Raw genomic sequence first — 24,902 nt, 5'->3', positions numbered from 1 at the left:
TGACTTCCCATTCTTTACCTACAGAGAATTGCTTGTCATCTCTTCCTTTTCTTTTCTTCATTCCCTGAAAATAGTTTTATAAAGCAGGGTTTTGTACATGCTGCTTTGAAATGATGAAACATAAAGGAACAAACCCCAAAGAGGGGGAGGAGTATTTTTAAAAATCAAATTACTAAAAGAATCAGAATACATTCTGCATTGCGCAGTCTAGCTCTTTGCAGCTTATTATGAGTATGTAAAAAACCTTCCTTATTTTCTTATGGTTTAAATAAATGCCACTTCTGTCTCTATGTTAATAACATGAAACTAAAATTAACAGGGTGAAAATTAAAGTTCTAAGCATCATAATGTTAAGATATTCATTTTCAAATAAAGGCCATTAGCAAAAATTCTGTAATCCAGCAATTCAGCCCTTAGATCTGCTTATGAATGTATGAATTACTTAATTCCTATGAATTAACTGATGAACAAGCATGCATCTGTTGGGTTCCGTGGACCCAGCCAACATTTCAGAATATTCTCCTTTCCTGAGATAACCAGTGGGCTGTGCCTAACAGGTGGACATCTGGTCACTGGGCATCATGGTGATAGAAATGATTGATGGCGAGCCCCCTTACTTCAACGAGCCTCCCCTCCAGGCCATGAGGAGGATCCGGGACAGTTTACCTCCAAGAGTGAAGGACCTACACAAGGTGAGAAGTGGCGTCTGTTGTTGTCGTTCAAAATAGTTCTAAAATTTTTCTGTCTCTCTGTGGTTTTAAAGATGGGCATCTCATATCCAGACAGTCGACGCCAGTTACAGGTGTGGAGTTGGAATTAGAGTCACTTTGCTTCAAATCTCTCCTCTTCTGTTTATTCACTGGACAAGTGACTTAGCCTGACCCTGAAGATCTTCATCTGTGAAATGGGGATACCAATAGCTCCTCTCTCACAGGATTGCTTAGAAGAGTAAATCAGGCACACTCATTGGATGCCTATGATGTCCCAGGCCCTGCACTAAGTGTTATTGTAGCACAAGATCCCCGATTTCTTGACTCCCTTTGAGCTCACATTCTGGTTAGGGACACACATAATAAGCTATAAACAAATGAGTGAGCAAAATAATTTCAGAAAGGTAAGTGCATGAATAAAAGAATCTGTAGTGACAGGGTAGAGGGTGCAGGGGAGGGGATTGGGAGCTGGTTTATGTTGCAGAGCAAGGAAGACCTTGCTGAGGAATGATTGTCCGAGCTGAATGGAAATGCAACGATCTCGGAGAAAAAAGGCCCAGGCTAGATGTGTTGTCAGAGAGGCGGGCGGGGTGAGGTGGCGCAGGGCGTGAAGGCCAGCTTAGTGTAAGGCCTACAAGGGATCGAGTGAAGTCTTTCCTGTGTTCCTGCAATTGTCAACCAGGGCCAATCTCAGGAAAAATGCTGCTAAATTCAAGAGTCACCGCGGTGGGTTCAGTGACTCTGTAGGACGCGCCGAGAGGTGCCATTTCCACGGACTTGGTGCTGTGAATGTGAACCCTCCCAGCCGTGTCCTGGGAGAGACGGGTTTGTCCTGGCAGGGCCTCCTCTGCCTCCACTCCTAAAGGTTGGGTGAACCTACAGAAAAAAGGAGCCTGCCTGATCTAGACAGGAGTTTGGAACTTCAACTGGATTGGACTTAGGTTTAATAAGAAGAAGCAACTAAAAGTTTACGATATATGAATTGTTCCTCACCCAGTAGAAGTGAATGCCAGTGTGCTTCAAAGCCAGGTGCAGGAATGCTCCTGACAGCTTGAATCCTAAGGTCAAACACTGGAAGCCACCCAAGGTTGTTTAGACAGAGACCGTGACACAGCAATGAGCGGGATTAAACTACTGCCGTTCCTTCCCCCACGGGGGTTGAATCTTACGTCATAACGTTGGGGAAAAGAAGTCAGAAGAGGGAAACGGACTTGGCCCAGTGGTTAGGGCGTCCATCTACCACATGGGAGGTCTGCGGTTCAAACCCCGGGCCTCCTTGACACGTGTGCAGCTGGCCCATGCGCAGTGCTGATGCGCGCAAGGAGGGCCCTGCCACGCAGGGGTGTTCCCCGCGCCCGGTAAGGAGAGCCGCCCAGCGCGAAAGAAAGTGCAGCCTGCCCAGGAATGGTGCCACCCACACTTCCCGAGCCGCTGACGACAACAGAAGCGGACAAAGAAACAAGACCCAGCAAATAGACACAGAGAACAGACAACTGGGGGAGGGGGGAGATTAAATAAATAAATAAATCTTTAAAAAAAAAAGAAATCAGAAGAGTCCACACCGTCTGACTCCAGTTCTATAAAGTACAAAGGACTCTAAACGAACCTGTGCTCTCCCAGCCCAGGGGAGTGGTGACCTTTGTGGAATTACCAGGACGGGAGCCCAAGCCAGTCTTAGCAGAGGAGCGCTAAAAATGTTTTCTGTATTTTGAGAGGGGTAGAAATTAAATCAGTATAAATATATGTAGAAATATATTGAGCTATACGCTTCATATTTGTTTACTTTAATGATATACATTGAGGTATACCTCAAAAAAGCAAATGACAAGAAATTAAAGGGGAAAATGCCATCTGTGTCAGATATCCATAATGAAGCTTATTTCCTCAAGAAAGGGATCCCACAGACCCTAGATGGTTAGAGTTATTAGAAAACGAAAAAAAATCAACCCCATGTTTTACACCCCTCATCAAACACGTGCCTATATTTGGTAGGCACTTCGTAATGTCGTTTCAGTTATTATTTAGTAAATGAGTTTTCATTTTTCGATATACCACCATGAATCCTGTTGTTTCGGAATTGAAGAAGGTAAGGTTAAAATACTGTGTGAGAATACAGGCCATCCCAGCCTTTGCATCCATAACATCATGCTCCCTGAGATGACCTTCTGGAATTGGGTGATGTGGACAGAATGGCTTCCTTGGAATTGGCTGGGAAGCCACTTGCGGGGGTGGCGTCGGGTCTCAGTGTCGGTCTTCAGGATGGTGTCTGTGTGTCCTGGCAGGTCTCCTCAGTGCTGCGGGGGTTCGTCGACCTGATGCTGGTGAGGGAGCCCTCCCAACGAGCCACCGCCCAGGAGCTCCTCGGACATCCCTTCCTAAAGCTGGCCGGGCCGCCGTCTTGCATCGTGCCCCTCATGAGGCAGTACAGGCCCCACTGAGCAGAGCCCGCTCCGGGCCAAGGGGCGAGATGAGGACGTGCGCGTAGTGCGGGAGCGGCGCAAGGCCTGCGCGTGCTAGACCAGCTGGTCGGCGGCCAGGGTGGTGACCGGCAGGGCTTGACAGACCAGGGCATCTTCTTACGCCTTAACTAGGCATCTCTCCGCCGGCAGCTGGTGTGGCCATTTGGAACACGGCCTTAAAGAGTCACTGTTGTATTTTTTCAGCCCTTCCTCCAGCAAATCAGAAGGACTCAGTCCAAACTCCGTTATGCTACATCCTAGCCACATGCAGGGTAACACGTAGGATTTTCTATTTTGAAAGAACACTTTTCTGGCAAAAAAAAAAAAAAAGGAAAACAAAAAGCACTTTTTTTCTTAATGGTAGTAGTGTAACGTATTTTGCAATGAATTTGTAATTTTTCTGTACAATAGTTTTGATAATTTATAGTACTTTGATGTTGCGTAGCCACTGTATCAGTTGAAGTAATTACTTGTTTCCTAGCAGGAGTTTGAACAAAGCCTTTCCTACTTTTTTATCCCTTTCAGAGAGCCAACGATTCTTTAGGAACTTTGGATACTGAGTGAATCTCAACCACCGTCAGCTTTAGTAGAATATCTTTCTTATTTTAACAAGTGTCTTAGAAGATGGAAGAACTAAGAGTGGTGGTGATGGTGATGCATGTTACATTTACCCGACCAAAAGTAATAAAAAGTTGAGCCACAGCACACCGTCAAGCTACTTCCTGGGATGAAACAAAGTATTTTTAAAAATTCACATTTTTTTCATGGCTACTAGTAGCAGAGCATCTGTTGCACAGAAGGATGCTTGTCCCAGTGCCCTCCCCCGAGCAGGTGCAGCCTCCCCGCGGGCCGAGTTGCGCCCCCCCAGGGAGCTATTTCAGTGCTAGGACCATTGGACTCAGTTCCCCAAATTGAATGTTTCAATGAGGCCCTCACAAAGGGAAAGAAGAGAGAATGGGGCAAGATGTTTGGTTTTGTTTGTCACCATTTTTAAAACTCTGAATGCTAGCATACCAAACTCTTGTTTGTATGTACTTTTGTACCACAGTATTATTCACTCTGTTGTTCTTGTATCGTGCTGGACGTCTGAACTGACTCTAGAGGATGAGTTACCATGGGGTATTTGACCAGGTATGGTCTGATTTCAGTTGTGACCATGTTATAATGTGTTTCCCACATAGGAGAGTTGTGCTGCTCTAGATCTTGAATGTTGATAAAAACGAATGACTACTACGATACATTTTGTGTTGCTCGTTGGATGAATTTGCATGTTTACCGTAGGCCAATATAGATTTGCCTTTAAAACTCTGGAAGAGCTACATAGTCATCCTTAGTTCTTATTAATTATGCATCAAACAAAAGCCATTTGTTACCAAACTGGAAAACCAGAGGCTTTTCTTAATGATTTCACATATTGTAACAAATAAGAATTTAAATTTGTGAAAACGCCCTGGTTTCTCTAAGCATAATTAAGAATTTTTGTAATTAATAGGTTGCTAGTTATTTATTATAGTTAAAAAGGAAAAAATAGGCATAAAATGACTTTCTATTGTTTCAATTTTCAGTTTTTTGCCAAACTGGAAATGCCTCACCATAAATAGGGTCTATAATTTTGTGTCATAAAACTCAGCAAATCAATGTTTTTAATGTAAAATGTTAAAATACTAATATAAATATGTAAGAATTAAGAACAATCTAAATCCAGAAAACAGCAGTCCATCCTAAAGTTCATGAAACAGGTTGCATTAATTAAACAAGGACTATGTAGAAGTAGAAAGAAAGGAAAAGAAAATCTTTTTTAAATCAGAACAAATATTAATAGCTGTTGCAGAAAATCACGGATTTTGGACTCCAAACATTTTTGACAGTGCAATGGAAATTTTTCTGTAATTTTCTTATCACTGGGTATTTTTTAAAGTATTCCTTGAGTTTACCAAGTTACTCTGTAGCTTAAAAGATTTTGTGAGCACTATTGGCAGAACCTGCACTTGCAAATAAAAATAAATGTTTACCTTTCTCCATCGTTTTATGGGAGACTCCAGTGATTTCTCAAATTCTTTTTCTTGAACTCAATCCAGAAGGTTCCTTTTTGATCTTGGGGAATGCAAACAAGTTGGTATGTAACATTGTGATGGCACAAAACAAAGGCAAAGTATTCCCTTCCCCCAGAGTCTACAACTAGTTTAAGATTATGGTGTAGACACCACTATTGATAACAAAATTCTTACATTCTGGAAGGCAGAGTTCACCAAGAGCCAGATTCATGGCTAAAAACTCCCATTCCACTTTCCTGTCCCAAAGATGCTGGACTGCGCCACGTGCTTCTGCTAATGGAGTTTATAAAGAAGGGCCTGGGTGGCGGGAGACATATTTGGAAGAATTCTGTGAGAGCCCGGAAGACAATGTTGGGCCTCTCCCTTCCTTTGGGTGACAAGGGAAACATGTACATGTACCTTATGAAGCTGAGGGGCAACTTGAACAGAGAGCACCCATTTCTTCTTTCTGACAGTGACAACCCTCCAGAAGTAGTCTGTTCTGTGCCAGGGAAGATCCCCACAGCCTTTGGAGGGCTTGGAAGAAGACAGCAGGTTCTCTTGGCTGAAGTTCATGGAGCATGGAGAGGAAATGGGGACTACGGGCTAAGTCAAACCACTTAAACAAATGTTAGGATGGCACACCTAGAAAGTGTGTTGGAGACAGGCTCCATGGGAGATGGGGGTGGGGGGGACACTCAAGGGAGATATTGGCTGCTTTCTGCAGTGAGGAGGGTCCTGCCAATGAAGGGGTCAGGCTGGAGCTGAACTTTCCTCTAGAAACCAAGTATAGCATCTGCCAAGCCCACTCCAAACTCAGAGGCTCTCATCTCCACACTGAACCATGATGAGATGCAGTCATCTTCCCATTCCCCAGTAGCATCTCCATCACAGCTGAGGGCCACAGGCCGGTAACCAAAGCCTCCCTTCCCTGCTGCTCCCCATCCACTCGGCCCATGATTTGAGGGAGGGAATTAGAAGAAATAAAGGGGGCAATAAGAGAGCAGACTATGCTTCCTGCTGCTACCTTTCTCTGATGCAAGCTTAGCCCAAACAAGGACAAGAGTGTTCATCTGAATTAGCATAAGATTGATTTTTTCAATTGGATTAGACAGATGGAATCAGACTGAGTTATGGTTGTGTCTCCATTACCCACTGGGAAGAATACACTCAGTAGCAATTACTGGGAAAATAAAATCATTCCACGAAGCTAACAACTCAATGAGTTCAGACTCCTTGGTCAAACTGATCAAATGAAGAGCTCTGTGTCATCAAGGAGGAGATAATGAGATTCCAGGCAGAAAAAAAAGATCAATCTGAAGCAGGTACAAAATGTACAAGCCAGAGAAATTTTGTGAAAATAGCATGATATAGCAGGTAATTCACATTGTGCAAGAAAGCTGGTCAATTTGAACCTTGAAATGTGTTCATTTCTAGTTGTCTTCTCAAATCAAATGTATTACTTTATTTTTTATATATATATACGTATTACTTTAGTGTTGGTTCTACCAAAAGCAGTCCAGAGACAAAGACTGAGGCACAAATATTTTATTTGGGAGAGGCTTGCAGGAAGCCCAAGTAGCAGAACAAAAAGATGAGACAAAGGAGAGTCGTTACAGGAGGTGGTAATGAGTGGACTACCACTATGGGCAGCTGGGGCGCACTACTGCTGGAGAACCTCTGCAAGACCCTCAGCATTGTCCTTGTACGGGTGAGGGTGCTGGATATTCATCCCCTGTCTCCTGTCTATCCCTCGTTGGTTAAGAGTTGCTCTTGGGGCATTAACTCCCAAAATTGTCAAAGAATACCCTCTGAGAGAGAGACATGGGAAGCCATGAGAAAGCAGAGGAACCATCAGCAGACAGCCTCCAGGAAGGGCCCCTGGAGCACGAGCAGGACCCTGACAACATCTCCTGCCTCAATGTAGCTAATGAAGGACAAAAATAGGACTTGAACAAGTTGATGGGTCACTGGTTTCTCCATCAAAATGTACTGATTTAAGAGCAAAGGGATTCCTTATCCAGAAGAGTCCCTGTAGCCTGGATCTGCACGGGGTCGGTGTTGTGCAGAAGTAACCCTCCGTAGACGCACAGGACTCCTGGGCTCAAGTACCATGTGCCTTCCATAGAATATTCTCCATATTGGCATAGCATGTTGGGAACATTGTGCCAGCAGATTTTTCTGTTTCAGTGATCTCAGACAACTTAACCCCTTTTAACCTCAGATTCCTAGCTATGAAATGGGAATAACAAAACCTATGTTAGTGAGTTGTTCGTTAATCCGCTTTCTTTTTGTTTATCATTCCATCACCTGGTCATTGAGATTAATATATACAGAAGGAGCCAATGCTCTAATGAAGTGCTTCGTTCAAACTCATGGAGCAAATGCTTTTATAATTATGCTTCATCATCCTCAAGACCAGCTCTCTCAAAAAGGTAAAGCTAGAAAGGACATCAAGATCTTATGTGATCCACCTTAACTGACCTAGAAGGCCCAGAGGAGTTAGTAAGGACAAAAGAGTAATCATCACACCCAAACAGACCACACATCCACGTACCACATATTAGAATTTCCATGAGGGCAGAGGTTTTTACCTATTTTGTTCACCGATGTATCTCCATCACCCAAAGCACATGATCAACGCCAACAGACTTTTTATTAGCCTTTGTGAAAGATGGGCAAGAGGTAGCTGTCCTTCCCTAGGAGATAGCCTGACAGGTCTAGTTACTTTAAATGACACGTGAAGGAGCCATCAGCTCTTGGGTTTTAGCCTAATTTTATACCCTGGACCTCACTGGCCATCTGAAACCTATGGATGGACCCCTCCTCAGAAAAAATATTTTTTAAGTGCCTAAAATAAAACACATAGGCTCACACAGGAAACCAATTAAATTATAGTTCTCCAAATATTTAGTTTTGCAGTAATATATTAAACAGCAAGACCTTGTGATGAGTCTATAAACCACTATAATTTCAGAGTAATGAGTATAAATTATGTTTTTGAGAAATCTCCCGCAGATGTTAATGGGCTAGGAAGATATTGGTGAAAAAATCACAGGTTCTGCATATACTATTCTGATTTGGTATCTCTGTCCATCAATGAAAGAAAATCTTCCTTTTCTTTAAGGTTGGTAAAAACTCAAGGTGGAAATCTTACCATCCAAGTCGATAGGCTCCAACTCCCAGGCCATCCCACCCCTCCTCCAGCCCCCCGTTCACAAGCCTCCAATCGATGTACTGAGCTGGGCGACGGGAAACCCTGCATAGAAACATGCTCTGAATTCAAAATAAACGAGAAGGCAAAACTGTGACCAGCAGGCACACAACCTCTGCCTTTGACCCTTTAGGTTTTTTCACAATCTCCTGGTTTGGCAGATAAAATTGAAGTACACTGTGCTAGAAAAATGTCATTACCACCACCTTTTATGGAGCATTTCCGGCGTGCCAGGCACTCTGCTAGGGACTTAAATGGACTTTAGTGAACCCTCAAACAACTTTGCAAGAATGGGGAGTTTGCTCCATTTTCAAATGAGGAAATATGCACAGAGAAGCCCAATGATTTGGCTTATGTTGCATGGACGTCACTGAGAGTTGAGGCCCTTAACAAGGCGTTTTCATACTTTAGCCTGCATCAGAATCGCATGGCGAGCTGAGTAAACGTGGAGGCTCCAGGCGCTCCCACAGAGATTCTCCAAGAATGTTGGGACAGTGGTCTAGAAGTGACCTGTTGGGAGGCAGCCCCGGGTGGTTCTGACACAGGCCGCCTTCCCTCTGTCCTCTCAGACGCTCACTTAAAGCTGTGTCTGCCCAGCTCCGTCACCCGGGTGCTGGCTCCGGGGATGTGTTTGTGCCCCCTACCCACCTGGGTGCACCCCACCCCGGAAAGATGCCCACATGGCGCACGCAGTACCTGCTCCCCCGGGCAGTGAAGGGGTGCCCCCCTGCCCTCCCACTTCTCCATCCACGTCTCCAGGCTGTCCCACACCCACATCTCTTTGCCAAGTGCGACTTGGAAGGTGGCTGCAATAAGAAGAAAGAGTGGACAGCTGGCAAGGGGAGAGTAAGTAGACACGGCCCCGAGGGCCTTCCCAGCCACAGAGCAGGACCGGCTGGGAGGGCCCCTGTGCCTTCCCAGGCAGTTTCACGTGGAGCTAATACCCGGCCTGGAGAATCCTGCACATGCAAAATTTAAAGGCAACTAAAAGAAATCAGCATGTGGTTCATCTGGCCTGCTGTTCCAGGCAGACCCAGCACCCTTTTGTGCCCAGAGGCATTTCAAAACCTGGGGGAAAAAAAACAAAAAGTGACTAGAGGGATCACTGAGCATCTGTGGCTTGTCTGTGTTTTCCTTCCAGGTCTCTGGGCTGGAGAAGCAGGGCAAACAGATGCACCATCGCCTGAGCTTGTTTCCGGTTCAGGAGCTGCCACAAATGCTGGACAATGGCAGAAGATGTAAAATAGTGCAGGCCGGGGTCAGCCCCCTGGAGCCCAGGCGGCCTCTTTGAGCTGGGAGGACCCTGGCACCTCCACCCCCGCCCAAGGGCCCTGAATCAGGAGGCTCCCCTTTGTTTCGTTTAGTTGGTAACAGAGGTAAATAAAGTCAGGGCCAAGAGAAATAAGGCTAGGTTCAATAGAAATTAGGCTGTGGTCAAGACCTAATTTTAGGAGAGCTGGAAAAAGAAACCATGCTAGAGGATAGTAATAGCAATGACGGCTTCCTGTACATACTGCAGATCGTGGGTGGAAAAATCCTTCTGATTTTGAGAATTAAGAAATTTGGATTCCAGCAGTAGTTAATTAGCTTAGACACAGGGAAGTGGCCACGTGTCAGCTCTTTGAGCAGAGTCAGGTGGCTCTGTTCTCTTTAGCATGACACGTTCATGTGCAGTGGTCGTTTTCTCAACAGTCCTCCCCACGTTCACCACCGAACACCCAGCACTGGTCGGCACTCAGTCGGGGCTTAAAACCTCTTTGTTGAACGAACGAAGGACAATTTCTGAAGTAAAGTTTAAAAAAACCCACAAACACACAAGGGAATTTTCAGAAGACTCAGAAAGGGCTAAGAGTTTTGTTTTTTTTTTTAAGAAAGAGATGGAAACTCTTTGGGAAATCCTAGTTACCTGACAGTGCCCACTTCTCCCCAAATCCTTGGGTGGTTCCGCATAAGGAACATGAAGTTGAAAAAAATACATGGGATGCTAACAAGAAAAGGCTGGTGAGGTTTGGGGAAGGGAGTGTGAAAATCACAGTGAAGAGTAGAGCAGAGCACCTCGGGGGGTGCCCCGAGGGGAAGCACCTCAAGTCTCCTCTTCCTCATGCAGCACACAGCTCTGCTGAGGAATCGGCGATTCCTTCTTACCAGTGCCAGGCAAGCGCTGAAGGAGCGGCACGCTGGCAGTCCAGCAGCAGCACCTTGCTGATACTTACTAAGGTTTGCTGGGATCATGAGCTTCTGGGGATGAGCTACTGTTAGCAGCTGAAGACTCAAGAGATGAACGCCTCCAGTGGAGACTGCGGGGATATGGGAAGTTCCCACCCTATTTAGGCAGTGGATGGTGCTCCAACTCTAAACATCTCTCTAGGAAGTTTTGGTAAATTAATTTACTTCAAATGTACTCGGCCAAGGCTACCGTCTTCAGTGCAGCTCTTTATTCCAACGTGAAGGCCAAACTCAAGAACAGGAAGCGTCGGAAGCAATATTAGAGCAACCATTCAAGAGGCCTCATGATTAAACTTATTATATTTTCCAAAATAAGTTCACATATTTTCACCTGGAAAAGCCAGCTTCCCCCACCTCACTGTTTCCATCCCCTTCTGCGCTACTCCCCTTGCCAAAATGAAAAAAAAATCCACCTTCGCCATTCCCCTTTCTCCTCTGGATGCCAGAGAAGCACTTTTAGTTTTGTTTTCTTGTTCCAAGAAAGCAAGGCCAAGGTCCGACAGAAGTGTATTTTAATTCATTTGGAAAAGCAAACTCACACGAATTGACTCTTCGGGTCCCCTGACTTGGACCTGACACAGCATGGAGTTCAAACAACTCTGCATAGTTATGTTAAACGGGTTCTGGTGCCGCAGTCAGTGGCGGCAGAGCGCAGCGAGACATTCCCAAGACAATCACTAGACATGCAGAAGGCCAGCTAGAAGCGTGGATCACTCTCAGGGGTCTTGCCGCAGGGAGTGTGAGGCTGGATTTGGAGGGCACTGAGAACTGCGTAGGGTCAGCCAGCGTGTCCAGGGGAGCAAAGCATCCCATTCTGAACATAAAGGGATTGCCTCCCCCAAGAAATGTGTTCCCCATCCCTAAACGCCCAGGCCAGATATGCCTCCAAGTTGTGTGCGCTGCTCCTTGGAGAATCAAAGCCAAGTTGGCATGAGCATGAAAGCTGACCCCGTCCCTCACCACACCCCAGCATGGAGAGAAAGCAACTACCGTTCACCCCATGAGTCCCAAAGAACGCCCATCCCTGGGATTAAGCATGGACGCAGGCCAGGCAAGCCTCGAGTGCCCAGCCTGTTGGAGTGGAGCTATGCTGGTGCATCCCCAGGGACAGGTGCAGAAGTGCGGCCGTGGGTTGAGCTGCTCCAGTCGGGGCGGGGGCTGCCGGCCCGCTGGCCCTAGCCCATGTGCTTGTACTGCGATCGGGCCCTGGGGATCTGCACCTGGTTGGCAGTCATCTTGTGGTGGACGTGGTAGATGGCAAGGGTCACCACGATGACCAGGCCCAAGATGAGCCCCAGAATCAGGGGCAAGGTCTCCTCCAGCTGCTCCCGCTCGTCCACTGGGCATTTATGCTCTGAAATGGGAAAGAAGAAGAAAAGCCGTAAGTTTCTCTTAAGATACTCTAAATCATTAGTCGTCCTATCAAAACTAATGGGAGGGGGTGGCTGTGACTCACACAGTTGAGCGCCCACCTCCCACATAGGAGGTCCTGGGTTCAGTTCCCGGTGCCTCCTGAAACAAACAAAGCAACAAGCAAAACAAAGAAAAAACAACACAGGGAAGCTGATATGGCTCAGTGATTGAGAGCGGGCCTCCCATATACGAAGTCCTGGGTTCAATCTCCAGCCCTGGTACCTCAAAAAACAAAACCAAACAAAAAAAAACAGGGAAAAGGAGATGAAATGATTGCTCAAGGAGGCTTTTAAGACCTCATATTTCAGAAATATCTCCCCAATATAACCCCAAGGCTAAATCACTTAGTTTTCCTGCCTAATGTAAATGAAAAATACATCAATACAAACACAGCAACGTTTCGTTCTCTGGATTCTTGGCAGATGTGAAGAAGACATGCAGATGATTTCTTTAATTTTTCAGTATTTCGGCATCAGACATAATTCTAAAAAAACATTTTTATTGTTGACTTAATTTGGTAACTTTTAATTTAAGTAGAATGCACATATGCAGAGTTGCGCACCTCCCTTCCTAGGTATTTACTTAAGAAAGACGAAAACACATAGACAAAAAAAAAACCCTTGTAGTTAAGTGCATAAAAGCTTTCTTGAAATAGCCCCAGATTGAAAACAACCAAAATGTCCATCAAAGTAGAACTCATAAACAAGTTGTGGTATATTCATACAATGGATTAGTAATCATCAACAAAAAGGAATGAACTAGGGCTGCGCATTACAATCTGGATGCATCTCAAAGCGTTTATATTGAGTGAAAATTGCCAGCCACAAAGAATACATATTGTGTGAGTTCATTTATATGACGTTCAAGAACCAGTAAAACAATCTATGGTGACAGAAGTCAGAATGGTGGTGACACCTGAGGACAGCAGCACATGGAACTCTCAGGTGGGATGGAGAGGCTCTTGACCTGGGCATGGGTACATAGTTGTAAAATTATAGGTAAAAGTGCATCAAGCTGAGACCTGTGCATTTTATGTATGCAAATGATACAACAATTAAAAAAATAAGTGTAGAGTTTGAGGAATTTTCACAAAAGAGTACATCCATGTATATCAGCACCTAGAAGGAAAATGTGGCCAGTACCACGGGATTGATTCAATTTTCATCCTCCCCAAATCCAAGAGAGTTGCAACAGCCCTTGTGTCTCCATTTTTTAACTAGAACCAGAAAAACAATTCTTGGCAAACTTTCTGGGAGTTTAACAGTTTGTGAGGCTGGCTAGAATCGCTAGAAACCTGAACGCATTTGCTCAGGCTGGGTAACTGGGCGCTTCCATCCAACTTCGGAGCCACGATGGAGAAAGCAGGCTTTCGCGCTCTCTTCAGAAAGCATTGCCTGGGTAAATGCATTTACTGAGCACCTACTGTTCCAGGCTCTTCCAAGGACTCTGTTGACACAGTCCCTTCTCTTACTTTGCCTGACAGCAGCAGCAAACGGGAGGCTAAGCCCTGAGCCTCCGGGGACAATTCCTCTCGGTTAAGTCGAAAACTGCACACAAATCCACAGCAAAGCCGCTCGTTTAATACTCCTCCTTCCTAAAGTAGCATTCAGTTCCAAGCACCAAGTTTCTCTCATTTAATCCCCATATCAGCCCTGAGGCAAATACTATTATGATATACCCATTTCCGAATAAGGCAGTGGAGGCATCAGGCACCACCTGCCCAGAGCTAAATGGAGTCAGAGCCTGAACCAAGCACCTTCACGCGGCCCCACCCGGGCAGCGCTCACCTGGACACGTTCAGTTTCTGAAAATGCAGTGAGTTGGATACTTAGTAACAAGTTGGATACTTAGTAACAATAGATACTTAGTAACTATTGGGGGTGATGTTATGCCCATTATTTTGATTGTGGTGATGGTTTCCCAGTCAATATTGACTGAATCGGACACATTAAATAAGCGCAGCTTATTGTATGCCAATTATATCCCAATAAAACTGTTTAAATGAACATATACATATTTATGTCCTCCAATTAAAAAATAAATTTTGGGAGTGGATGTGGCTCAAGCAATTGAGCTCCCACCTCCCACATGGGAGGTCCCGGGTTTGGTTCCCAGTGCCTCCCGAAAAAAGGAAAACAAACAACAAGCAAAACAAATGAAAAAACCAACTCAGAGAAGCCGATGTGGGTCAGTGGTTGAGTGCCAGCTTCCCACGTATGAGCTCCCAGGTTCAACCCCCATGCCCAGTCCCCCAAAAATAAATTCATTTAAAAAAATTTTTTCAAGAAAGATTGGCAAATGTTAAATGTTAAGGACCTATTAGCACTAAACTGAGCTGTTCTTATGACAAACAGAAGGACTGAAAATGATCCACAGGAGAGATTTTTTTTCACCATCTGGTTCAATTCTAGTGTTTTCCACATTTTGGGCGTCAGCCTGCCATCCAGTACACCCATTTTCCCCAAGAAGAGACCTGCTGGGGCTACACAAAGTACCAGGGTCACTCCACAGCCAGAGTGTTGCTATTTTTTCTCCCAGGACACTCCATTGCCTCTTTGAGGAGACCCATGAGTAGAAATGGGGGCTTCTGGGCAGGGATTTGGTTGAGAACAGAGGTTGTGCTTGATTTTCCTGTGCTAGCTGCTACTTCATCCCTTAAGAAAACACACTGGCTGTCTAGAGATTCAAATAGAATGACTATTAGAGTGTGATAAGGCTGGGTCTATGCTCCATTATAAAAATAAATGATCAGGGAAGCGGCTGTGGCTTAATCAGCTGGGCTCCCGTCTGCCATATGGGAGGCCCTGGGTTCGTGTCCTGGGGCCTCCTTGTGAAGGCAGGCTCGCCCCACGCCACAGAGAGCCACCCGGCCTGCAAGTGCTACAGAGAGCCGACTAAGCAAGGCGACGCAACAAAAAAAATGGGAGGCAAGTAAAAACACAGCAGAGCGCGCAGCGAACCAACACAGAGAGCAGACAGCAAGCCGCAAGGCAGCGGAATTGAATGAATGAATGAATGATCAATTACCCCACAAAAAAATACCAAAGCCCTCCGAACCTTGGGGCTTGCACCCCGCTTCATGCCAAGCTGCTGCCACAGGGCCAGCTGCCCCTCAGCCTCGGCCTTCCAGCAGCCCATGCTCCTCCACGAGGACGCCCACCTCTTCCACAACGGTTTCTGGAGACACTCCAGCCTGCTGGACCCTCACTCTATCTCATTTCTCCCTGCTTCGCCTCTTGTCACCCAAAACCACGCCGTATCGCTCACTGGGCCGCAAAACCCGACCCGCGCTCCTGCCAGGATGCTCACGGGCAGCGTGAAGATTCACGTTTCCCTGTGGGGACCAGACACTAACGTGCCCATTACGGGCGCTGCCCTCACTCCTCTCTTCCATGGTGTGGGGCTCTGCATCGCCGTCTTCATCTCTCGGGATTCTGAATTCTGACACATCTCACTCCAGAGCTTATAAACCTAGAAGGAAGGGCACACGGCCCCTTCTAGGCCTGAGCCTGTGCTTTCAGACTCTGACCGTGACCCTGAGGGAAGGAAAGACGTCACGTGACAACTCAGTACGCAAATACACAACATACACACGCACGACGGAGACAAAAGCTTTGCAAAACAACAGTTGCCCTTACTTTGTGCATCTAATTATTTATACTCTATTCTAGTCTCTCTCATTTAGGACACTGCTGTTCACGACCCACTAAATCAGAGGTTAGTCATCTTTTTTGTGTGCCCCGGGCCCCTTTTGGCCATCTGGAAAACACAAGGGATTACAGGAGAAAATGGTTATACTGAAATAAAGCTTTTGAAATATATTTTTTAAATAATCTGAGATACAGCAAGTTAAGTACTTCTTCATTAGTACACTGTGGTATTGGCTGAGATTGCAAACCAGCGGTGACCATGAATGATACTTTGCAAGATCTACAAAAACTCTCACTTGATATGAAAATATCTATGATTTCTATTGGTGACAAAGTCATACGTACTGCTGATACTCCTGGGGTTTGTCATCTTCATCTATAATGGAAGGAAATGCTAAATATTAATTAGAAGTTAATGAAAGTAAAGAACAATTTTCCCATCCAAATGTGCAGACTCCCTGAAATTTAGATAAAATCCAAAACCACAGGTTGAAAAAAGCAAGGAAGGCCAGAGAGGTGTGCTGGGGGCAGGAAAAGAGCAGCTCTTGGCATAGCCCAGGCTGCATCCGGCTTGGGGTGCTCCAGGGAGGCCCCAGTACTCTGCCCTGGCTGGGCTCAGCTACTAGAACATACGACAGGGTGCAGGAAGGTGGCTGGAAAGGCAGCAACCACTAGTCACTGCAAAGACCCAGGTGACAACTCGGACAACAGAGGGCTAACCCCTTGCCACCTGCCGGTTGCCAGCCGTACACCTGGGGGCTCCTATTAAAACCAGGTTCTGGTTGCTAGACGTGTGTTTTGTTTTATTTGTTTGATGACCACGACGTGGTAAAGCTGTACGCCTGCCCTGAGGCGAATTACAAGAGCTCATCATTGTCCCCCCAAAAACCAGGGCCAGATGGGCAGTGGGTCAAGAGGCAGGCTGCTTCCCCCAGCTCTCCTGGGGCCACGGACTGCTCTTGTTTCAAGGGGAGCCAAGCCTGGCGCCGGCTGTGCTTCTGCAGTCCGACGGGCAGGCTAGCGGGAGGGTTTGCGCAGCGAAGTGGGCTCTGCAGACCTTTGCCATTAGAGGTCCAACAACAACAGTAAGAGTAATAAAAGCAATTACTGATGGGTGCGCACCGTAACAGGATCACAGCACACAACAAGCCTTCTCACTGGACTGTCAACTCCACAAGGGCAGGGAGAGTGACCCTGTCCCCAGGGCCTAGTATACAGTGCCCCGTCCTCACCCCGTGGCATTGTGCATCCCACACGTGCCAGCAGGCTTAGACCCCAAGCTCCTGCCACTCCGCAAGGCAGGGGGGAGTCGCAGAAGCCAAGCCCCCGGGAGCAGCCGTCAGTGACCGGCGGCGGTGGGGGGACAAACACGGCGGCCTTCTCGCTCCGCCCAGGCGTTCCAGCAGAGGAGCCCCAGGCGCCCGGCTGCCCACCACGCACAGGCCCTGGCTGCCGTCCCTTCTCCATCTCGTGTCCCCACGCCCCTACCAGCGCTCTCTAGACCTGCCTCCTAAATAAACTTCTTGCACGTCCACACTAGCCGAGGCTCGGCTTCTGGGGGAGTCTGACCCAAGGCCCTGGACCTGAGACCAGACCCGGCGGCCTCCGGCTGGCTATGGGCCCTGCTCTGCGGCCCATGGGAGCCCCAGCAGGGGCTCAACCGTGGCAGTCAGGGCCCCCGCCTTTTAGATGCTCCCCACGAGGCCCTGATGGAGGCTGCCCAGGGTGGCACCGAGGGGCCCGGGGCATCACGGTCTACACCACGCTCCGGCTCGGCAGGCCCTTCTGGCATGTGTGACACGGTAGTTTGCCACAGGGCTCTCCAGGGGAGGTGGGGTACGGAGAAGGGTAAGGCAGGAACTGCTCATCCCGTCGCTCTGGGTAAAATGCGGCTCAGGTGTCACCTCCCCATCCTGCTCTTGGAAACAAAAAGCTCCTGAGCTCAGGGAGCTGCAGGCATTTCTAGGCTGCCCCTGCAGGCGCCTTTCTCGGAGGGGCTCGGCAGGAGCAGCCGGGGCGGGCAGAGGCCGAGGGCCCTGGACCTGCTGCCCAAAGCCCGCCTGGCGGCCGTGAGGTCACAGTCGTCGCAGCGTTACCGCCCTCCCTGGCCGGGGCTTCCACAGTGCACTGCAGACGTCAGTGCCTTCCTCACAGAGCTGGGGTTGAGGCCCTAAGAACTGGAAAGGAGCGGCCCTCCCGGGGCGTGTCCTTGGCGCCTGTTAGACCTGAATCTCTGGTCAGGGACCCAGGCAGCCTCCCTCTGTTGTTTCCTCTGCCCTTGTACAGGAACTCTCCTTGCATTTGAATGGCCTGCTCGCTCCCGGCAGCCTGCCCACCCCTACCCCCACCCCATCCCATCTCAGCCAGAAACCCCCGGGGCCCTCCATGCAGCAGGCTGCGGGCGAAAAGACAAGTCATTCAGTCCCAGCAGAGACGCGTGCGGTGCGTGGACGGGGAGGTGGCCGCCTCGGGGGGGCAGCGCCGGGCACGTGCGCGCGGCTCCGTGCCCCAAACGGCTTGCGTGATGAAGACGTGGACGCCACTGGGCGTGCCCTGCCTCGTTCCCCTGCCCTTTCCCGGTGAGTCCATCAAACAGGCGGGTGGGAACCTGCAGGCCGCCAGGAATGACACCCTGACACGGCACGGGCTCCCGCTGGCCCCTGACCACACACACGCACACGCCCCTGCAGTGGGTGCGCAGACAGATGGCCAGACCCCCCACACACACACAGACACCCAGGCCGGCTGAGGGCCCCTGCGGAATGCGGGCCCCACGCTGGGCGCTGGGAAGGCATGGGAAAGGAGTCTTCCAGATTCCTCCACACCAAACAAAAACCATCTCGCACAGGACGTGGTGGGGGCGGGGGCCGAGAGCAGGGGACGGGTGGAGCCCGGGACAAAGGGCCCCGCCCCGCCCCCCACCCACCACACAAAGGCACAGCCATCCAGGGAGTTACGCCAAGGAGCTGCCTCCCCAGGGTGTCCCAGCTGGAGCCCGGGGCGCCGCTCAGCGGGAGCATCCTAATTGTTACCCAGGAAAGCCTGGCGAGGCCCGCGCAACAGTTTGCCCTGCTGGGTGGATCTGCATTCAACATCACCCGTGCTCTCCTACCAAGCACGCAACCCTTTCCCTCCAGGGCCCTGGCTAAGTAACATCTGCTTTTCAAACAAACGATGTTCCGAAGTCCGTGCACTGAATCTCTGGCCCTTATTCAGTCTTCATTTACTCTTACTTTACACACTATTCTAACCTTCAAGGAGAAATGAGTTCAGCCCATAAATGAACATACACAACAATCTCAAAATGGCCCAGAAGGGGTTAGGGAGGAGGCTGTGGTAAAGAACTAGTAAAGCAGCAATTATAGCACCCGTAGTGCTGAGAAGTAAAGAAGTAACTAAGAGCAGCTGACCAGCAAAAAACAAAAGTCATTGGCAACTGTCACCAGCAGCCGCCTACACTCCACAGCAAGTAGGGCAGGGGCCCTGGAGGCTGGGCAGCCCAATATTTTCAGAGTGAATTCCCGGTCATCAGTAATCATTACTAAGCCAAATGACCTTTCATTACATTTCATATTTTCAGAAAGGCACTGTTACATTTTATAAATACTTCCACTGTCAAACTGTTTTTTTTAAATTTTAAGGTCTTGATACTTTAGTTTCAATTTCATAGAAAATTCATTAAAATGCAATGTCCCATCCTTCCACGAGGACAGGTAAACGTGGCACTGATTTACTAAGTATATTTAATTGCCATATGCTTGGCATTTGAGTTGGAAGCCTCTGTGAGCCGAGTCCATAGCTTCAGAATATCAACTGAGCCAGAGTTAATAGGGCCTCTATGAGGCCAGGCACTGGGTTTGCTGCTGCACTGCGAAGATGAGAAAGAACAAGTGCTTCCCTCAAGGACCCTTTACATGGGAATTCTGAAATGCCTTCTGAATTATCCATGGGGGTGGGGCATTGAATTCAGTATCATTTGAGTGCAAAGAGCATTTTAGAGAAGCTAAATTCCTGGAAAAACAATCCTGCATGGCACAGGTGGGGATCATCTAATTCCTGACCATTCCAATAGCTGTGTTCAGCTGAACGTCCTCAGCCCAAGGAGGCACCCAGAAAACAATCACAAGCTCTCCCCAGGACGAGTCAACAGTAGGCAGCCGTCTGAGCCAACCTCCTCCAGACAAGAGAGTGAGCATGTGCAAACTAACTGAAGAACTCCCGTCCCCATCTCTGGCCCACCCACATAAACCGCTGCCACTCTCAGACAAATGGCCGAGACGGGGACTGGGACCCAGAGACCTAAGGGAGAGCCCGGTGTGCCCCAGTGCCCCCTTCTCTTTGCTGCCCTCCATACCAGGAGCAGAAGCAGCTGGGGTAAAAGGCCCGCTCAGCAAGGCTCCACTCTCCCTGGAGCCCCTGGTTGTCCCTAAGGGCGCGTGCTGGGTGGACAGACGTGGTGAGGCTCTCGCTGGCACGTGCTCACCCCCAGTGCACTCCAGGTACCAAAACCTACAGCTGAAGGTGTCCAAGGGAACGTAGAGAAGCTGAGGCCTGGAGAAGAAAAGCTGCTCCAAATGCAACAGTGGCCTCCTAGGGGTGTGTGTGTGTGTGTGTGTGTGAGAGAGAGAGAGAGAGAGAGAGAGAGAGAGAGAGAGAGAGAGAGAGAGAAATCGGAAAGGAGCACAGGAAATAAGGAAGACAAAGAGACTCCTGTGGGCTTTTGAGCTGCTTTCCCCTTGGGAAGTTTGCACCGAAATTATAGTGTGCCCCCCCTCACCCCCCAGCCCCCAGTGACTTTTTAAAACCTGTGTCCCTATCAAGGTTTATCATTTGGCAAATAGAAGAATTAAGGAAAGAAGAGAGAAACTGAGGGCAAGTTGAGGGGAGGGAGGAAAGAGGAGAAAGAAAAGAAGAGCAGAAGCAAGCGCTGGAGGCGGACGACTACGTTTTCTGACCCTGGTCTTTGGAAAGTGTTACCGAGGGAGGCAGTGTCCGCTCGCCCTAGAGCACATGCACCTAGTAAAAGGCGGCAGGTCCCCATTCCCACGGCCCTGGGCTGGCCGCCCCCAGCCCAGGACTCACCTTCACTGAAGACAAAATCCGAGATGATGTCAAAGGGCTGGATGTGCACGGCCGACAGGATCATGGTGACCGTCTTCTGCGGGTCGCTGGAAGCCAGCGGGATGCTCTGCTGAGCTTGACACTCGTAGGACTTCCCGGCTGGGGTGACCAGGGCGGAGAGGCGGTGCGAGCTGGCGGTGTGCTTCCCCGCTGCGGCCAAGGCCAAAGCCGGTCAGGCGCCGCCCCTGGGCGCTCCTGCCCCAGCCCCGCCAGGCTCCAGGCCACCCCCTTCTGCCCCCCACTCCCTCCTCCGCCCCGTCCTCTCTGCAAGTGACACCGGTGGTGGTGGAGGAAAGCACACCCATCCCCTCCTGGGCAGGGGCTCTTGGAATTTGGTTTTGGAGCAGGGGGGTGACACCTAGCACCCCGGGTCTTTTGGCTGTATAGAAACCTAACAAGAGAGATTCCAAAGACAGAAAGAACCAGGGCCTCCTTTGCCGCACTGCGTGTGGCCAGGCAAAGAGCGAGGTTTCCCACCACCAAGCTGGGCCGCCTGCGGGTGCTCGGTGCGCCCCGGAGGCCTGTGCCCCTTTTCTTTTCTGGCTTGAGTTTGGGGTTTTTGTGATTGCTTTCCCTAACTTAATAGCGAAAATGCTGTCATTTAAAGGTTGATGAAGAGGACAAAATGCCCCTTCCACCGCCAGGAGGAAAAGCGCTGAACAGGGACACGCCATGGCGCACCGAGGTTCAGTAAAGAGCCTTTCCCAGCTCAGGGCCGCGGGCGGCAGGCCTCGGACAGTGGACTGCACAGTTCACAAAGGGACAACCCTAACGCGGTCGCTGGGGCCTGCAGACAGGAGCCACTCGTTGTCTCGGAAGCGGGGAGTGGGTGTTCCTGCCGCCAGGGTTTTTGGAGGAGTTGGGGAGCTGCAGGAGGGGGACAGGGAAGGCTAAGGAGGAAGTCACAGCGTGGAATGGGCTGCAGCCGGTGACAGAGGACCCGGCGCCAGCCTCCAAAGGTGACAGGGACATCAAATCCCCAAAAGAAAGGCGCACTGCCCCCTTGCATAAAGGACAAACCCGGCGCAGGGGAAAGGGAGATCCAGCCAGTCCTTCCCCGGGCGCCTTCAAAGGCCACCCCGAAGCTGCCTGGGGAATCGCGGCCACCACGGCCCTCTCCTCCCGGCCACGCCACAGCTGGCGGCTGGGCCTCGGGCCCGCGGGGGTCCCTTGGCATCTAAGAGGCCCGAGCCCGGAGGCTCCGGGGCGCTGTCGCCCCTTCCTCCTGAAAGGGAGAGGGCTCGGCGGCGGGCGCAAAGCCGAGCGGCCCCGCAGGCCTCGGGCGCGCTCCCGGGGCCCCCGCCCCGCAGGCCTGCACTCACGGCTGACGGCGTCCTTAAAATGCGTCTTCTCGGAGGAGTCGTAGACGAACTGCACCCTGCCCAGCCTCCACGTGGCCTCGGGCCCCCGGGACGTGTTGTGGCTTTCCTGCGGGGCGGGGCGCGCGTCAGCGTCCCGGGGGCTCCCGGCTGACACCCCGCGCTTCCCCGCCCCGGGTCCGCCACCCTCGGCCCGGAGTCACCTTCACGAAAAGCATTTTGAGCGCGTAGGCCCGATCCACCCAGAACACCTGCAGCTCCGACTCGTTGTGGCCACAGCGGCCCTTCACCTCGGCCCCGCGGGTCAAGGCGACGTCAGCCTGCTCGGTGATCAGCTGCGGACACACACGCCCCGCACCCTCTCAGCGCTCGGCGCCCGGGGGCCGGCACCTCCGGGCGCTCCCGCCCGCGCGCTCGGGGCCGGGGACAGGCGGTGAGAAGCGGTGCGTGCAGCCCCGGGGCGGACGGCGGGAGGGGACACTTTCCGCGCGGGCCGGGCGAGCAGGGGCCGCGCGAGGCGGAGCCCCTACGCGGCCTTCGGGAACTGCGGGAGCGTGCGGGAGGAGGCGGCGCCCCCGTGTCGCGCGCCCCGCGCTGCCGGGACCCCGCGCCGAGGCGGGGAGGGCACGTCCTTACGTCCACGTAATTGCTGGCCCACACATCGTAAGGTACAACGAACTTGGCTGCAAACTCGGCCATGAGACACGTCGTCCCATTTTCCCGCACCACGAATATGTCTTTTTCAGGATTCGTGGAAAGGCCGGAGAGGTTTTCCACTTCTTGTTCTGCGGTGATTTGAGCCACTGTGTCTGCCGGAAAAACAAACAAAACCCCTGGGCTCTGCGCTCAGCCCGCCCAAGCGCCCCGGAGAGCGCGGGTGCCCCGAGGGCCCCAGGGTGCGAAGGTCCCCGCGGCTGCGGGGCGCGCGGCGAGCCGGTTCCCAGCCCCGCACCAGGATACTCGACCCCGTTGCTGCTCATTTATCATCAAAGCCCTTTTCCTAAAAGGAGAAAAGCCTTGCTTCTTTGTCACCCGGCTGGTCTTTTTGTCCCCTACCTCTTCGACTTTTCAAACATCTCTTTCGCTCACGCCCCGACCCCGCGCAGCCGCCCGCCTGGCGCGCGGGCGGGCATATGCCGTGCAGGTGTGTGTCTCGGGAGACTTCCCTGGCCCCGGCGGGGCGGGGGTCACACCACCACCACCGCCGCCGCCACCGCCCGGCCGAACGCACACGCCACGGAGACCGGCTCTAAGATGCGGGGTTCTAGTCCCTGCAAAAGGTGGCCCCCGCCCTCGCGGCCACCGCAAACGCCACTCACGCAACAGCAGCAGGAGACCTCGAAGTCCCTCCAGGGCTCTTCTGCGGAGACCCATGCCTGCGGCGCAGCGAGGGAGGCCGGCGGTGCTGCTGCAGGGGCGGCTGGAGAGGGAACCCCTCCGAGTCGCCGTGGAGCCGCGCGGTGAGGAGGGGCGGGGGACGGCGCGGGAGGAGCGCGGGGGACGCGCGGGCGAGGCCCGGGCGCGGGGTGCGGTGCGGGCTGCTGCAGGCGGAGGAGGCGGCGGCTCACTGCAGACGCATGGCCCGCGCGCCGAGGGCACCTGTCCCGGGCGTGTCGCAGGAGTGGCGGGGGTTTGCTTGTGCCGAGAGGGCCAATGGGATTTGTGGGGGCTACAGATGCCCGGGGTGTGTTGCCTGTTCTGCAATCGCGTCTGCAAAGATCAGTCTGTCCTGAGAAACTTAAGAGCGCCCTCAGTGAGTCCACGTCCGCGGCGGGCACACAGTTCCTGTGCGGTGTAGCTCTCTGTCTTCTGAAAATGCCTCTGATGAGCCCAAATTGCTCCTGCTCAGAGGAAGGAGTAGGCAGGGATAGAGAAGGAAAATGCTATGGCAACAGTTTCCTGCTTTCCGAGACACCCCCTCTCCCTCGCTCTCAGTGAGCTTATGGGTGCAAAGTTAAGTTGAGGTCTCCTCAGATAGGTCCTCATTATATCCATCTGGGCTTCTTTTCTGTAGGTTCTGCCCTCTGACTGCGTGAGCATTGTGATTCATTCTGTTGTGACCCCTGCTAAAAGGGAGGTAAGGGAACCCAGGGTTCCTGAGGATTATCTAGGTCCCTTAGGATAGGAATGTTTAAATGTTGGCAGAAGGAATGTCACATAGTTATGTAAAAACCACTAAGGCCTCTGGTGGAACAGAAAAAAAGTACAAACACTACTGGGCTAATTCCTCTATTTACGTTTTAGGAAGGCTGCTTATTTTTAATTTTTATTCCATGAATCAGAATACAGCTCTTTCATCAAATGACATGCTGTCCCCATCAATTGTGATGCCCAAAGATTTCATAAGGGATATTAGTTATGTGATTAGATGTTGTGACAGTAATACAACGTCATAAAAAAAAACAAACAAGCAATTTCATAAGAGGCAAATTGCAACGTACTTTTACAGACATGATCTAATTTGCTCCTTCCCACAACCTTAGAAGGTAAACGAGGGAAAGGTATCTTAGAGGTTGTACACTCCCCAAAACCGAAGGTCAGAGAAATTAAATGACCTTCACAAATGTCACATGGTTAGAATTAAAATAGACAAATCACATGTTTTAACTTCATAGAGAGCCTCTTCATTTTTCCTTATATAATACTTTGACTCCAAAATATCAGATTTTATCTTAGACACACACAAAAAATATTTATTCAGTGACCAGATACCAAGCTGAAATCTAAAATCTCTTCTTAAATTCACATACCAGGTAT

The 24,902-nt window shown here is 50.3% G+C and overlaps 2 protein-coding genes across 4 annotated transcripts in view; one reads left to right on the top strand and one right to left on the bottom strand.

Annotated features, from left to right (window-relative positions):
• Positions 1-3,516, top strand: part of PAK5 (p21 (RAC1) activated kinase 5) — a 309,974-nt gene extending 306,458 nt beyond the window's left edge. Inside the window, exons 10-11 of one of the 2 annotated variants that reach the window (XM_058287556.2) lie at positions 558-692; positions 2,993-3,516. In XM_058287556.2, the coding sequence (XP_058143539.1) occupies positions 558-692; positions 2,993-3,148 (291 nt within the window). In that variant the 3' untranslated portion in view covers positions 3,149-3,516. The remainder of the gene's footprint in view (positions 1-557; positions 693-2,992) is intronic. The other variant, XM_071211561.1, reaches the window with a different exon arrangement.
• A 7,621-nt stretch (positions 3,517-11,137) lies between these two features.
• On the bottom strand, positions 11,138-24,087 carry LAMP5 (lysosomal associated membrane protein family member 5). 2 transcript variants are annotated; one of them, XM_004470675.4, is made up of 6 exons: positions 23,465-24,087; positions 22,782-22,954; positions 22,349-22,480; positions 22,149-22,254; positions 20,788-20,976; positions 11,138-11,996 (listed from the first exon to the last, which is right to left on the bottom strand). In XM_004470675.4, the coding sequence occupies exons 1-6, from the start codon at positions 23,517-23,519 to the stop codon at positions 11,818-11,820; spliced, it is 834 nt and encodes a 277-aa protein (XP_004470732.1). In that variant the 5' UTR covers positions 23,520-24,087; the 3' UTR covers positions 11,138-11,817. The 2 variants fall into 2 exon arrangements, with proteins under 2 accessions (XP_004470732.1, XP_023448127.1); XM_023592359.3 differs by having other exon boundaries at positions 11,722-11,996; positions 22,782-22,948; positions 23,465-23,614.
• Positions 24,088-24,902: the final 815 nt, after the last annotated feature.

This window comes from Dasypus novemcinctus, chromosome 24 (assembly GCF_030445035.2).
Source record: "Dasypus novemcinctus isolate mDasNov1 chromosome 24, mDasNov1.1.hap2, whole genome shotgun sequence".
Classification (NCBI taxonomy): domain Eukaryota; kingdom Metazoa; phylum Chordata; class Mammalia; order Cingulata; family Dasypodidae; genus Dasypus; species Dasypus novemcinctus.
The sequence above is the reverse complement of the archived record's forward strand: the minus strand, read 5'-3'. Positions and strand labels throughout refer to the sequence as shown.